At 44.5% G+C, this 17,119-nt stretch overlaps 1 protein-coding gene across 6 annotated transcripts in view; it reads left to right on the top strand.

Annotated features, from left to right (window-relative positions):
• epha3 (eph receptor A3) overlaps positions 1–17,119 on the top strand; it is a 147,491-nt gene that overhangs the window by 118,107 nt on the left and 12,265 nt on the right. For all 6 annotated transcript variants that reach the window (XM_080786346.1, XM_080786348.1, XM_080786345.1 and 3 more), the window contains exons 14-17: positions 921–982; positions 5,101–5,310; positions 8,746–8,895; positions 10,136–10,329. In XM_080786346.1, coding sequence (XP_080642472.1) covers positions 921–982; positions 5,101–5,310; positions 8,746–8,895; positions 10,136–10,329 — 616 coding nt within the window. The remainder of the gene's footprint in view (positions 1–920; positions 983–5,100; positions 5,311–8,745; positions 8,896–10,135; positions 10,330–17,119) is intronic.

The following is a 17,119-nucleotide window of genomic DNA, read 5'->3' as shown; positions in this document are numbered from 1 at the left end:
TAGCGGTATACTGTGGTTACTTTGCGCCAAAAACCGTCCCAGCCAACCCGCCACTTTTGATGCTGATGCAAATAAAACAGCAAATTTGTGCCTGATTTGCTGGGACTAGATTACATACATGACCATATTTCTTACGTCATCATTGAGAGCTAGTCATACATATACACACCATGTACTCTGGTCCCAGCAAATCAGGCACAATTAGCTATTTTATTTTACAGATTATATATATAGTATATGTATGACTAGCTCTCAATGATGACGTAAGAAATATGGTCATGTATATGTATGTAATCTGGTCCCAGCAAACCAGGCACAAATTTGCTGTTTTATTTGCATACGCATCAAAAGTGGCAGGTTCGCTGGGACGGTGCATACGGACCGGTCGAAAATATTACTTGCGCGCTCTGCTTGCGCAAGTAACTAGATAAAGTGCCCCTCGGGGCACAGGTCTCCACCAGGGCAGGTCAGGTTGTGGCCTCCTGGTGGCACTATGATAGGCCAATGTGAAAAGAGCGCCATTTCGCCTTGGATGGCAATTAGCCCTTCACTAAATCCCACCCAAAAAAGCGATTGTCCAATGCCAATCAAAATAGTTTAGCAACGGTTGCTATGCAGGTCAAGCTTTCTTCGCTGCTAACGTGCCTATTGGACAAGGATGGGTTGGGGAGGGACTTAGTGAAGGGCTAATTGGATGATTTGAGGCATTTTGTTCCAAAAATGTGTTTTCCACGTGTTGGTGGCGCTATAACAGGCCAACGTGAAAAGGGTGGGATATATTCCTCAGCCTAGTAGGAAAGCCTAGTAGGAAGTTTTGTTCAAAATGGGCCAATCCTGCAAACCAATGTTAGCTGATGGAGACAGAACAGTATTTTCTAGTGTTTAAATGTGCTGTCTCCTCTCTCTCTGTGCCTGTGCAGGTAAACCAGTGATGATTGTAACAGAGTACATGGAGAATGGATCACTGGACAGCTTCCTGAGAGTGAGTATCACTGAAATGCACGCACACACGCACGCACACAGTCTCAATAAACTATAGCTATAGCCACATTACGTCTTCACTCCAGAGACAACTAGCCGAGGTATCTCATTCTCACTCATTGGAACTCAGCAGTCTTATAGCTTTATAAACACGAATAGTAACGTATGTCATCATATTTTAGTCTAGCGGCACAGAGCTGAGAGGAATGGATTTACAGTGGAAACGTCATCTGGCACTTGGACTGCTGAACTGGGGTTTGTGATGGAGGAAATGTGCTTACGTGTTTTACTCAAAATTTGCTTGAGTAAAAGTACAAATGTATTGGTATCATCAAGTACTCATTATGCAGATTATTCACAAGTATGTCTAAAATATATTACAAAAATATTTTGAAAAAACAGTCGTGACACATCACGACTGTTGTGAGCTTGTAGATTGTATGTTTTCAAATAGCTTAAATAGGGCTGAAGTGGTTAATGCATGTTATATAATCAATATCTATACATCAAATAATCCAAATCTACAAAACTAGAAAGTAAAGTAGTGACGTAAAATTAACAATATTTGTATCTGAGAGTAGAAGTACATGTACTGAAAAATGTAAGTAGAACTCAAAATGGTAGACTACTTTAGTACAGTACATGAGTAGGCCTACATGTACTTACTTTCCTCCACTTACTAGGATTTTTATATTAATTTTTTTGGCAGACAGCCAGGGGAGCGCTAGCTGCTTTTTTCGATGAAATCACTGGAGAATGAAATAAGTGGATATTAAAAAAGGCCCTCCAAGATGTTTCACTGGGCTTTTCCCCCATTCAGCCTTTCAGCTCTGTGTGGTTTTCGAATGCTGTTATTTATAACGCTGGCTGTTCAGAAATCACTCGCAGAGCACTTAATTATAAGCCGCTGCATGTGCGCGGATGTGAGTCTACTGGAAGGAGTTTGATGTTTGTCGCTGTGTCTCTCTCCCCTCTGGCTGCTAAAAATGCTCAGCCAAAGCAGAGATGACACAAGAATTAGTTCTGAAATCATTCAACCTCTGTTTTTTGTTAAGGCTTTTGTCGGACTGCAGGGAAATCCAATTTGTTTCTCAAATCTGATCTTTTCCTCCCCACAAACATTTCTGTGACATTCTGTCACTGCTCTTGTATCCTATGGACTCACCTGTAAGTGAGGAGCCCCCACCGGGAGGACATACAGTATACTGTTTTATCCTACGGACTCACCTGCCAGTGAGGAGCCCCCACCGGGAGGACATACTGTTGTATCCTACAGACTCACCTGTCAGTGAGGAGCCTCCACTGGGAGGACGTAGAGCCTTTGTCCTATACTCCTTCCGCCCCGCTGACGGGTTCCTCTCCCAGCCCGTAGGATTACATGCAGTGACATCACCCTCTTGTGCTCGTATAGACACACCGGTGGATTGTGTATTAAACAACAGGTCGTTTCGAGGAAGCAATCTGATTGGTTGAAACTTGAAATAGCTTTCTAGCCGTGCTTAAACCACGATAATGGCACGGCTAAAATAAAACCCTTTTTGTTTGTTTTTAAATTTGCTCTTCAGACTTGATTAAACCAGTCTGATTACAATCAGGACAAGGCCAGAAATCAGGTTTGATTTGATTTGCCGGTGGGCCAATCAGTGAAGACAAACGCACCTCAAGCGTGGGCCACAGGATGATCTGACCGTCTGATTTTCTGGAAGCTTCTGCGCTTCTGCATTTTTTTTAAATAAAATTAAAAACACAAGCCAGGCTTTGATGTAAAATCAACAGGGTGAGAGGAGGGGGAGTAAAACAAAAAAAAGTCTTTAAATCAACATGGGGCCTGTTGGCACGAGAGCCTTAGCTGTGCTGAAAGCGTCAGGTTCTGTTTCTAGCCCTGCTCTTTTTTCCCACTATGAGCGTGTCGCGTGCACAGCGTGGAGAGCTAGCGAACAAGGCCTGCCGCGCTCCCACCGTTTCCCCCACTGGTTCCTGTCACGTTCTGTATGCCTGCGTTTCATCACCGCAGACATGCACACACAAGCACTCCCCATAAACTCACACACACACAAGCACACACGCACGCACACACACCATACATAAATACACACACACACACACACACACACACACACACTACAGAAATGCGCGCACACACACACACACACACACACACACACACACACACACACACACACACTTGTATTACTGTACTGGTGAAAATCTAAACATTTTAGGATGCCTGGAAAAATGCTGAACATTGTTATTTGTTCACCTAAACCTGACTTCTGAATGTCTAACCTTAAACCTTAATTACCCCAATCTGAACCATTGTCCCACGCGCGCGCACACACACACACACACACACACACACACACAGAAGGGTGCACACAGACATATGCGAGCATGCACGGATTGCACGCGCAATCACAAAACCACATGGCCACCCAATAACACTGTGCTCTCTACAAAACGTGTGCGTGCGTGTGTGCGTGTGTGCGTGCGTGCGGGCAGCTTTGAAGTGAGTGTAGCAGCTGGGCCGGTCGGTCGGTAATTGGTGCAGACAGAATAGAACCGGGGGTCGGGGGGCACACTCCTCCATATGCTTACCTCACGAAATACGTGAAGACTGTGAGAGCGTGTGTGTGTGTGTGTGTGTGTGTGTGTGTGTGTGTGTGTGTGTGCACGCCAAAACACAGGAGGATGGACCTACTGTAGGGGTCACACATTCACTAATATATCAATTTATCCTCCTACTAGGGGTCATACAGATGTGCCATTGTAAATTCAGTAGATTGTCAGTGCATTGTCAGAAACAAAACATTGCCAGTGAGAAAGGGCGGCATTTGCCAAAGTGTTATATGTTAACCCATTTACAGTAGGACTGAGGCCGATTCTAAAATAAATGTCTTCTAAATCCTAAAAGTTTCTGTCAGTAGTGCTCAACCTTTTTCATGTCAAGGACCACCAGAATTATTATTTGGCCGTGTACCCCAATCTGAAGTGAAAATATGTTTTTTCCTTTTAGCCCTACATGTCTTACTGTACCGCTGTGCTGTTTACATTTATTTTCTTTTTTGTTCTTTCTTTTTTTTTATCCCACAATTTTTCAACGGTGCCAACTGCCTAAACTGTAATCCTGGGCGCTGCACTCCCTCCGCCAACCTGTGGAGAGCCCCGAACTGAAACCCAACAAAAGCACTCATGATATACAGAAGCTCTCACAGTTCATAACAAATGCGTTCATTTAAGGCTAAATCCAAAATCGGTTCTGCCTTAAGGCTATAAACACTGTATCCAATCTCTGAAATGACAGATTTCAGTGCGTGGATGTATAGAGGATTATATTTGCATGTGATTTCCATACATGGCCCCCCGTGCCCCGCGCTCTGAGATTTCACAGTCGGGTTTGGGAGGCGACAGGCAGAATGTCAGAGGTGGCGGTGAAAAGGTTAATGACAATTTCTGTGGTCAGTGAATGGAGAATGGGTTCCGCTGTAAGAAAGGTCACAGACACGCACGCACACACAAACATGCACACACACACACACACACACACACACACACACACACACACACACACACACGCACTCTGTGATCCATGTTAGATGTCTGATGCTATCATGGATGATCTATCGTTCTATCTATCTTTTATTGCCTATTTCTTTATATCCATTGATCCATTCATCTTTCCTTTTTGTTTCTTCTTCTACTGTGTTTATTTGAATGGTTTTTTTGCATTGTAGATCTTTCTTTCTTTCTTTTAGCTGTTTTTTCATGCATTTTTCTTTCCTTTCTTTTTTGATTCATTGCTCTTTCTGTCTTCCCTGGCATACCATCTATTGCTGTCGCTCTTTCCTCTCTCGAAGGGGCTTTATTGGCATGAGAAAACATAAGTTTGCATTGCCAAAGCAACAGTGGAACAGAACATGCATAACACGTACTATGTACAATTTACACAGCTGTTACATGGAAACTCAGAGAAAACAACAGTATTTTACAAAAAAACCTGTAGGAATGGATTGGGCATTGCCGTATTTGCTAGGATCCTGTTGGAAAAGTTAGCTTGTGATAAATCAATGTTTTGCATTCACGTCTGTCTGTCCTCTGTCTCTCTCTCTCTGTCCAACATAGAAGCACGACGCCCAGTTCACGGGCATCCAGCTGGTGGGCATGCTGCGTGGCATCGCGGCGGGCATGAAGTACCTGTCGGACATGGGCTACGTGCACAGGGACCTGGCCGCCAGGAACATCCTGGTCAACTCCAACCTGGTCTGCAAGGTGTCAGACTTTGGTCTGTCCAGAGTTCTGGAGGACGACCCCGAGGCCGCCTACACGACCAGGGTGAGTAAAGACTCCAGGCCCATTTAAAATGCCTTTTTAAAACCATTAAGACGTGAGGACCCGATTCTGCAATGTCTTCTAAAACTTTTTTAACTATGTTTCTATGTCAGTGGTGCTCAAACAGGTCACCCAAAATTATATGTATTTTTGTCCGACCCCCATCTCAAAATATTTTGTTCAGGGACCTCCCAGAAGCAAAGATTTGAGTTAAAAATCTTTGCTCTGAAAGAATGTTTTCACGTATTTGAAAAATACCAGATCTACAAGCTTGTAGCCCTGCACTCGGTGCCTCACTATGGGCTTCTATATCTGCTATCGTTCAACAGCTAAAGTTGAAAATGATGGTTAAAGTGGTTTAAAACATGTATTATATCCCACGATTTTGTCACACGTCACGCGTGGAAGGATACGTTATTCCACCCAGTTCCTTTCCCCTCCATCAGGCGCCATGGCTGACCAGGGGAGGCAATTTAGAGGCCAGGATTTACTGCATGTTCATTGTGAGGGTACCTTGGGGAGCCCTAAAGGGGAGAAAATGCAAAATCCACACAGAAAGGTCCTTTTGCCAACCCCACCTAAATCGGGAGTTTCGTAATTAAAAATGATTCAACAAATGCATCAAAAAGATCTGCTTCGTGCCGCGCTGCAAGCTTGTATATCGGCTATTTTTGAATAGCCAACGCTAACGTTAATAGGTTAATCAAACTAATCGATTTTATTGATTTGAAACATAATTATAGGCAAATCATATAGGCAAATTTTATTAAAAATATATCTATCCTTCACAAAAATGGGGCGCATTGTGAGCTTAAACAGTCTCCCCACACACACACTAACTCGCTCCCATTTCTCTGCGAATGTGCACGGGCATCAGGGAGACAGACACTACATAAATGAAAATTCACTGAGATAAGACCAACATAAATCCAAGCCCTCCGTGTGTGTGTGTGTGTGTGTGTGTGTGTGTGTGTGTGTGTGTGTGTGTGTGTGTGTGTGTGTGTGTGTGTGTGTGTGTGTGTGTGTGTGTGTGTGTGTGTGTGTGTGTGTGTGTGTGTGTGTGTGTGTGTGTGTGTGTGTGTGTGTGTGTGCGTGTGCGCGTGCGCGTGCACGTGCGCACGTGCGTGTGTGTCACATCAGAGAAATGACAAGCATCAGATTAGGAGGTCAGGCCGAGGCCTTTTCTCCGAGCTCTGTGTGTGCGCTCTGTCGGCTTTGTTATTTATACAGATGAAAGGAAGTGTGTTCGTGCAGGGTGGGGTATATTGCGGTATACATGTATGTCTCTTGGTATATTTGTACTTGTGCACTTCTTATCGTGTAGACATGAATACATTGTTGAAATGTGTCTGTGCAGTGTGCACTGCTCGTGCGTGTGCATGTGTGTTCCAGACCAGTGCTTGCAGCCTCAAACACAGTGTAACAGTGTAATTGCTGCCTAGGAACCACTTGTCAAATAAACAGAGAGAGCTGAGCTCCCTCCATGAAATACTCAACCTAAATGAATGACAGCATCATATCTATACTGATACAGTGTTGCTGGGCTGAAATAGTGGCTCAGGGGCCCATGTCTCACTTCCATACATCATGCAACTTCTGACACAGGCAGAGTACACTTGCCCTTTCATCTTCAGGGATGAGGCCTTGGATGTTAGAAATTACATGAGTTCCCTGAACTTCTTCCATCCACTTCTCACCCTTGTAGTCACTGCTAGTTCCACCTCTCCATCAGCGTTGAGCAAAACTGTCCATCTCCCCATCCAACCTATAACCTATATGACCTAACTGTAAAGCACTTGATCTATGTCCTGCCTGTGAAGCACTTTGAACTGCAACCCTGTATGAAAGGTGCTATATAAATAAAGCTTATTAATATTATTATTATTATTATATTATTATCCACTACAATCTCCTTTTGCTCGGCTACATCTGCTTGTGGGACGTCTCCCCTGCACCGCTTGCACTGGTTGTCTCACTTGCCACTTGCAGGCTGCCTTTTCCTCCATTGCATCTCCGATGTACACATTTCTCACAGCCCTTGCGGAGAGTAAGCTTGTACGCCCTTCACACAGACTCCACATGGCCACTGCTGTATCACTCCCAGGCCAGCAACACCAACCATGACCACATTCACCTTCATCTCCTTCACTTCCAGGCATGTTCTTCCCGGCCGCTATAACTCCTTGCTAGGTCTTCTCTGGTGTGAGCCATCAATACCAGGTCATCTGCATGAAGCAGCTTCCATGGTAGTCCACCCCTAATGTCCCTCGAAACCACATCCATCACAATAGCAAACAGCAGTGGGCAGAGTACTGAACCCTGATGCACACCCACCCTCATTTCGAACCCATCACTGTCTCTGTTTCCTGTCCTGACTACTGTGCATGCTCTGCTGTAATGAGTCACCACTGCCTTGACCAGTCCCTCCTTCACACTTATTTGGAAACTTAAAAGACTTGTCCATTATTGTACTTTGGGGGAATCAATTAATAATAAGTATGTCGCCTTATTGTCAGTGTCGGGCGGTAACGCGCGGAAGTCTGTCCCCATTAGAATGCGCTAGACCCCTTGGAGATGGATGCTGAGGTGGAGTGTCACACCTACCATCAGCTTGCCGCACCCCCCGTCACAGTCATTTGCTAACAAATGGGGTCAGCTGTTGGCCAAAAACACATGAATTTGGAGGCCGGTGACGTGAAGATGTTTGAGAAGCACTGATTTGCTTCTCTCTAGCACGCAGGTTTACCGGTGGAGTTAGCGTTCATTTAAGCTGTGAAATGCTCAATTTTTGCTCTGTTGGTTGCACCGAAAACAGGCTATTTTCGGTGAGCGACACCGTTGTATAAGGAAGTATAAATTGGGCTTTACTCTTGACACGCGGTCTTTACTTTGTCATTTAAATTGGCTTAGCTTGTCTGCGTCTTTGGGTGGCCATGTGGTTTGTGATTGTGTGCAATTCTCGCATGTCTCTGTGGACCCTTCTGTGTGTGTGTGTGTGTGTGTGTGTGTGTGTGCGTGCGCGCGTAGCCGCGCACGTGTGCACGCGTGGTAGTGGTAAGATGTGGGTCTTGTTTCTGTGAGGGCTGTGTTTTCACAGAGCGCCAGGCAAGCAGCTGTGGGAATTGGCCGCTCACTCCGTTAGCCTTGGCTCCTTCTCAACCTCCATCTCCTCCCATACCCTCCCCTCCCCTCCCCACCTCTCCCCACCCCTCCCCTCCCCACCTCTCCCCACCCCTCCTCTCCTCTCCTCTCCTCTCCTCTCCTCTCCTCTCCTCTCCTCTCCTCTCCTCTCCTCTCCTCTCCTCTCCTCTCCTCTCCTCTCCTCTGTGCCTGCCCACCACCGCAGAGGCTGGGGGTTTGAATCCATTGCGTTGTCTAGCATCTATAGTACGACAGACTCATTGACCTATTGTTTGATTCTCTCTCTCTCTCTGTCAGGGGGGTAAGATCCCCATCAGGTGGACGGCTCCTGAGGCCATCGCGTACAGGAAGTTCACGTCGTCGAGTGACGCGTGGAGCTACGGCATCGTGCTGTGGGAGGTGATGTCGTACGGCGAGAGGCCCTACTGGGAGATGTCCAATCAGGACGTGAGTACAGTTCTCCTGACTACACATAGGCTGCACGGGAGATGAAGTTATCCTGACTACACATAGCCTGGGAGATGTAGTTCTCCTGACTACACATACTGTAGGCTGCACGGGAGATGTAGTTCTCCTGACTACACATAATGTAGGCTTCATGGGAGATGTAGTTCTCCTGACTACACATAGCCTGGGAGATGTAGTTCTCTTGATTGCACACATAGGCTGGGAGATGTAGCTCTCCTGACTACACATATTGTAGGCTGCATGGGAGATGTAGTTCTCCTGACTACACATTGGCCTACATCTACAAATGTTCCAACTCTTCACACTTTCCCGATCTCTTCCTTAAAGTTTTCTGAACATGCATGTTTGACCCCAGGTTTAACTCACTGATTAGCCTTCTTTATACTGCTTTGCTACTGAAAAGCAGAGGAACTCTATCTATTCAGGGAATCTGAATAGAATTAACATATAACACCGTCGCAAATGCTCCACATTCTCACAATCTACTGAATTGCCAATGGCAGTACAAACGGCATATCTGCACGCCATGTCCTATATAAGAATGAGCGAATGGGGGAAGGGGATCAACATGATGATTTATTTCTTTGCATGGAAATGTATATTTGTACTCTCTTTAAATGTTCTGATGAATTGAAAATGTAGGACCCTGATGTAAACAAGTCTTAGTGCTTTTTGTGTTTTTATCCTCGTAGCAGTTTCTGTATTGACCTGTACTTTCGTTGAAATGCAGCATCACATGATTCTTTGTTTGTTTCTTCACAACATGGTTGTTGCAATCACGTGCACTACAATACTTCACCATGTGTTAAAGCTATGAAGAAAAAAAAACATGAAATGTAACCATGTGTTCGTTCCCTAATGCAATTCCAAATGGCAAGATGTGCTGTTGTTACCGCATGAAGGAATGGGATTATTCGGCCATGCCCTGTAATACCTTTACGTGTATCTCAAAGAACACATCCACCAGGAATATAAGGAAGAGGCCAAAATTATTTACAATATGGCTGCTGTGCACAGAGCCTATTCTAGTTTGCATTGTTCCGTCAGTTTTAGCGAACTCATAACCGTGGTAGGTGTGTGTGTGTGTGTGTGTGTGTGTGTGTGTGTGTGTGTGTGTGTGTGTGTGTGTGTGTGTGTGTGTGTGTGTGTGTGTGTGTGTGTGTGTGTGTGTGTGTGTGTGTGTGTGTGTGTGTGTGTGTGTGTGTGTGTGTGTGTCTAGGTGATAAAGGCAGTGGACGAGGGCTACCGCCTGCCCCCACCCATGGACTGTCCCGCCGCTCTGTACCAGCTGATGCTGGACTGCTGGCAGAAGGAGAGGAACAACAGGCCCAAGTTCGAGCAGATCGTCAGCATCCTGGACAAGCTGATCCGCAACCCCGGCAGCCTCAAGATCACCGCCAACACCACCTCCAGGTAGCCGCATGCTGCATTTACATCAACACTGCTTTCTTCCAATCTGATTCAAATGAGCCCGATTGAAGGTTTTGTATCAAGTGTTTACATGTGGCGAGATCAATCCGATCTGCTGTTTACATGTTGTGGGGTTTACATGTAGTGTTTAAACTTTTAATCGGGTTAGCTAGTAGTGTAGGCTATTGTATAACCCATTTTTACCTGAGATCAGATTATAAAAATGTCTTCTACATCCTGACAGTATTCTGAAAAAGCTATGTTTCTATGTCAGTGGTTCTTCGATTCTCTCCACTGTGGAGACGATGGTGTGACTTTAAAGTGCCTAAGTCACGGAAACTCTTGTCACACGGGCTGCAACCGAAGGGTTTTTCTCTGGTGTGGAGATGCTGTTGTCTGTACACTACAGATTACTAATCAGGCCCAAGCACTTTCCACACCGTCGACAACGATGGTGTTTGTCTCCGGAGTGGACACGCCGGTGTGTCTTCAGTGCTTTGACTGAAACTCTTGTCACACCGTTCGCAGCAGAACACTTTTTCTTTTTTTTGGGCTTGTTTTCGTGGCCCTGTCTGTGTTACGTTTTTTTCTCACAAAATGTGGCACCACTGTGGTGGACGGCTGTGGTATTACCTTGTGTTGTCCTTGCTTACTGTAAATCGCTCTGGTTTAAGACTGTCTGCTAAATGCCTAAATTGTAAATTGTGGTGTAATGAAGACATCAGAGCTCATCAGGTTGACTAATGACTTGTTAAGAAAGTGAAAACAAGCCACTTAGACTCTACCTAATGTACCAAATTGGCATTTAACACCAAGAACACACACACACACACACAAACGCACGCGCACGCATCGCACACAGGCTTCGTACACGCACATACGCACACACACACACACACACACACACACACACACACACACACACATACACACAAGCTGAGGGAGCGGGCCTGATTTATGTGGAGAGATAGATGGGGAGAGAGTGCGAGTGTGTGCGTGCTTGTGCAGGTGCGTGCGTGTGTGTCACACAGTGGGAACAGCTGCCCTGGGCTCCGAGCACCTCGTTTGTCTCCCGGTTGTCCTGACTTGCTAATGGAACCCCCCCCACCCCACCCTATACTGAAGCCAGGGAGCGAACCAAGAGCCTGTTGGGGGAGGGTGTACGGAGTAGGGTGGGACCCAGGGGGGACATGGAGCTGTCCCACGGTTGACTATGGGAGAATCACCCGCCCGGATCACTGCCTGGTCCAAGACCCCTATCGGCCCCCGGCCGCCAAAGACTAATTAAGGGTCCAATAGGAACCTAGACGGGGGGTTAGGGGGGTCACTCATGGTAGCTGGGGGGGCCCCCAGGGCCCACTGACTGCCATCTCGTTACACCGCTTATAACGGTCTGTGTGTCAGTGCTGTAACGCAACAGTGAGGGGTCCGTGTTTCAGTTATGCTATTTGTGCTAATAACACAGATCACACAGACCAGGACATTTATCTGAACACAGCAGTTTGATATGTTTGAGTGTTGTGCGTGTTAATACAGTCATGCTGAAAGTGAGCGCTATGGATGTGACTTCACTATGGACATGACATCACTATGGACATGACATCACTATGGACATGACATCACTATGGACATGACATCCAGATGGTGCTCCTAAGCTCAAAATGCATTCTCTTATGTTGCTGAGGCTGACACTAGATAGTAGGGGTTTAACGATGCATCTTAAGGTGGCAATTCCACTCCATCAGTTTGGAATATTGGAATCGTTTATAACTGATACTTGTTTTGGAAGTAATTTACTACAGAAATTGAGAACTTTGACACTTGCTGGATAATTATTTTATTGCAGAGAATGAGTATAGAAATGGATTCATCGTATAAAACGAATCGAATCACGTTGTGGCGAAAGGAGAGATTTCACGATGCATTGGATCGTTTTGTAACAAATCAAATTGAACGGTTGTCAAGAGAGAGAGAGAGAGAGAGAGAGAGAGAGAGCAAAGGCTCATGACAGGAAAGAAACGGCCTCTTAAATCAAAAGAAAATCACACTGATGCCTGATACTAATTTCCACGCCACATTGTTCACAGAAAATTGCCAATCTAACAAGCACTTGTGGATCGACCATTTTCACAACGTGCCAAATCTGCCAATCGAGTGTAACTCCATTTTAGAGAGAGAGTGAGACTGGTTGAGTGGATGTGAAAGACAAGATATGTTCAAAAACTATTACTTTTCAGGATAACTTTTGGAAAATAGTATTACTCAAAATGTGAAAGTAAGTTATATGAGTAGTTACTGGAAAAAGGAAAATATTACTTTACGTAATAAGTTACTTTCCAACACTGATTAAGGGAGAAAGCGGATATGAAGCCTGCTTCCTACTTCCGAATCGTCTTTACAGTCGCGCACATTTATCGTAATATAAATTTAAATTAATCTAAGCATGTGTAGCTTGCTGCTCAGCAGAAGTGGAAATAAAAACATTATATCCGTGAATGGAAATGCCAGGTTCCGTTTGTCGGATTTGGGGAAGTGTAGTTAAAGACTGTATACTGTAGCAGTGGGAGATTGCGGAATAGTTGTCTGGCTACACGAGACTAGATGGAATGTGGGTGAACGCACAGGGAATATACAGCACAGCACCGGGCCCACAGTAAACACACCAAGACATGCATTCCTCTCCCTCTATCCCCCACTCCTCCTTTTCCCGGATCTTCCACCATTCTCCCTCAGTCACTCCCCCGAGGGAGCCGTGACCATGCCGGCCCGTTTATTCCCAGGTCAAAGGAAACGAGGGATTGCGGAGAGAAAGACGTGTAAAGGTCCTTATGCAGACTGATGCGTTTTTCGGCAGTCTTTCTGAAAAAAGCATCAAAAAGTAACACATTAGACTGTAAGAACCTTAAAGGGAAGGAATCTAATGTAATCCCTTGTTCTTGACCTTTTTTGTCTCTTTCTCTGCCTTCTGGTGGGGTTGGAAAAGACGTTATATTTGGCCTTTTATCCTCTTCTGATTGTATGTTTTCTACTTTCCTTTGTGTCTGGCAGATATGAAGCATGAGTACACAGGAGGCTTTGAAATCCCCCACAACGCCCCAACTCTCTCTCCCTCTCTCTCTCTCTCTCTCTCTCTCTCTCTCTCTCCCTCTCTCTCTCATTGCCTCAAGGAGCCACTCAGGCAGTGTCGAAAATAAAAAGACAACAAAGAGCACAAAGGAAATGATAGGAGATGAAGGGGAGAGGCAGAGACAAGGTCATGTGTAGTTTAGTTATACTGCTCTGCTAGGAGAAGAGGACGGGAGAGGAGGGGAGGGGAGGAGAGGAGAGTAGAGGTTAGCAGAGGACGGAAGAGGAGAGGAGAGGAGGAGAGATGGAGAGGGGAGGAGAGGACGGGAGAGGAGAGGAGAGGAGGAGAGATGGAGAGGGGAGGAGAGGACGGGAGAGGAGAGGAGGGGTGGGGGAGAGGAGAGGAGCGGGAAGGTGAGGTGAGGAGAGGAGAAGAGAGTTTAGAACACAGGAGCATGGCGCCAGTAGAATAGCTTCCAGATCAATAGGCTTTCATCATAGATGAGCAGTGTGTTCCCCAGGCTGACATCTTGTCCCCGAGACTCACCTGCAAACTAAAATAACTTCTTCTCTCATCTTTCATCTCCATTTTTCTTTCCTTTTCCACAATTCCTTCTCCCTCCCCGCACGCGTGTAGGCACACACACACACACACACACACACACACACACTACCACACACTTACTATCTCTTCCTCTCTACGCCTTTCTCTCTCCGCCCAAATGTCGGTCTCTCCACTGTGTCCTTGGGAGCCCAGAGCATGTCTTGGAGTTTTTTAATAGCAATTTTTGTTTCAATTGAAAATTCAATCAATGGAGCCGCACGCACACACACAAGCACAAATACGCACAATTTACAATTTAGGCATTTATAGACACTCCTAATCCAGAGTGATTTACAGTAAGCAAGAACAACATCACGAGGTAAATGCATCAAATGCAATAATCTGTACATTGAAACTATAAACACTACGGGATGCCAGGTCAATAAACATGGCATCTGTCTACATAACAACATGCTGTCTAAATTACATTTTAGACTTTGTATGAGCCTGCAAGGTCGTCGTGCACGCACACACACACACGCACATGCGCACACGCCTACTCATCTGTTCCCTATTTATATGATCTCTCCATTTCTTCTCCCATCTCTGTATTGATATTCCATATTTTTTCTCCTTTCCTCCTCCATAACTCTACATTCCATGTTGGCCTGTCAGTCTGGTCAGATGTAGCTCGTTAGCGCTCTGATCTGTAGAGTCCTGTTGTTACTGCACACAAGGTCCAGTGTTCATCTTTTATGCACCAACGGCTACAAGCATGGTTCAGTTTGACACTTTTGTAAACTCTCTTCCATTTTATTTCCCACACACACATTGATGTTGCTTTGCCCAAATGTGAGACAGTGGGTTGAGTCCCCATCATGACTCTTAAAGTGTGCATGAATGTCAGAACAGGTCATGAGGAGGAAGGTGAACGACATCTTAACAATATAAGATGAAATTCAACCACAATTTGTCCTCGAAGCCGAATCTCTTCGCTGACAGCCGCAGATCTGAGCTTGTACAGAATATAGGAATGGGACGATATGAATCATTATCAAGTCACGATTATTGTGGTAAAAATAATTGTGAATAACTATATTATCACAATAATCTAAATCTTCTTAAAACATGAAATGCCCCTTGCATTCCCCAGCACCAATAATCTGGCCAGCTCACAACAAGCTTGTAGATCTGCAATTTTTGGCGAATCAATTTGCGTAGTGTGAAATAAGAGCATACCAAATATACTCTTTACAGGTCTGTTTTATCAAGTTTTGAGGGTTTAAGTGGCAAATGTGCAGCTCGACAGAAGCTAATTTATCTAGTGTATGAGGAAGGACAATTTCATGATACATTGAAATATCCACTCTTCCCTCATCTTTCTGATCCTGTAAAATCATTTACCCCCCTCATTGTCGTGCCTGATTTGCCTCTTTGTCTTCACCGAATTGCCACCATTGAATTGCCATCCAGGTGAAGTCTACAATAAGTCTTACACAATTACAGAATGTAGAAGAATTGTTATTTCGTTCATATCCAACGATAACATATTCTAAGTTTTGGCTATGAGAGGCTAAATCTCTTCAAATGGTGGTCCGTGGCTCAAATGGTGAATACATTAATTATATATACCTGATTTGAAAAGGTTGAAAACCACTGTCTGATAATGGTCAGAACAGAGACCATATTATTTCCTTCGGATCGGTGTTTAGCCACATGAAGCATGGCCTTCATGTGGCTAAACGCCCAACCGAAGGAAACACGATCCAATCAAGCCCAGTCCTCATCCCAGTCCTTATCGCCACACAGAAAGATGAAAGAAAGGGAAAGTGCTTGAAGGTGCTCTGGATCGATTAGCAAACAGACTCTCCTTTATCCATGAATCCACGTCACATTGTGGTGTTTTCTCCTCCAGATACAGTATGTTTATTTTCTTTATACCGATACAGTTTCCACATGGATGAAACTGATCCATTTTATGACCATGGTGTGACCTTTTTGTGGTGAAATAAGAAGTTTACAAGGAGTTTGACTAATGCGCCGTAAAATTCCTCAGTGTTCGTTTATGCGTTTGTAACGCTGAGACTTAAATGAATACTGTAAGATTATTCAGTGGTGTAAAGTAACTAAGTACATGTAGTCATGTACTGTAGTTTTGAGTGTTTCCCATGTATTTCCAATATTTTTATTCTATTCTATTTAATCTCAGAGGCAAATATTGTACTTTTACTCCACTACATATCTGAAAACTTTTACTAGTTACTAGTTACTTTGAAGATTTAGATTTTTGTTACAAAACCTGCATTAAGCATTTCAGCCCTAGATACATTCTCTGTTCATTTGAAAATAGCCAATCTACAGTATTAGCTCACAAGGGGATTATTTCATCATTTTGCAAGTTCCTGACAGTGTGTGTGGGTCCTTTCTCTGTTATTCAGAGATCCCCGATTTTTGTGGGGGAAAAACAGTGAAATAGAACATTGGGATGCAGACATACTGACATACACCCACCCAAAAAATAAAGAAAGAAAGAAAGGACATGCAGGGCACGTGCCACGCATTTTTAACCCATTTTGGGCGGGAACCCCTTTTGGTGTTTTAAGCATTAAGTTATACTTTAGCTATTGAAAAATAGCAGATCTACAAGCTCGTAGCGTGGCTGCTATTTTAGAAAAATCGTGTGGTGCAAATCTTTGAATATATACTGTATTCTTTCAGAGCGTTTTTAACTCAAAGCTTTGCTTCTGGAGGGTTCCTGGAACAACATAATTATTTCAGATGGGGTCGGCGGGCCAAATACATATATTTTTGGGGGTCCTTGACATGAAAATGTTTTGAGAATGACTGACTGACATGGAAACATGGGTTTCCAGAAAACTGTCAGGATTTAGAAGGCATTTGTGACTACATTTGACTGAGGGGCTGCCATTGGAATATTTTGAATCTTCGTTTTTTTTATGTCATATGCAAGCAGGGAATCATAGCTTCAAATTGACTTATTGGTTGTTCAGTTTGACCCACCAGTTTTGGAGATATGGCCTATAGAGTAATGCAGAAAACAGTGAGTTGAGAAAACAGGCTTGAAATGTTTACTTCTGTGGTCTCTAACATTGCATGTTTAAGCAGTTATTTCATATATTTACATGTCGATTTCAGCTCTGACACTTATTTAAGACATGCTCT

Source organism: Protomyctophum bolini (genome assembly GCF_963924005.1).
Source record: "Protomyctophum bolini genome assembly, chromosome: 16".
Taxonomy (NCBI): domain Eukaryota; kingdom Metazoa; phylum Chordata; class Actinopteri; order Myctophiformes; family Myctophidae; genus Protomyctophum; species Protomyctophum bolini.
The sequence above is the reverse complement of the archived record's forward strand: the minus strand, read 5'-3'. Positions and strand labels throughout refer to the sequence as shown.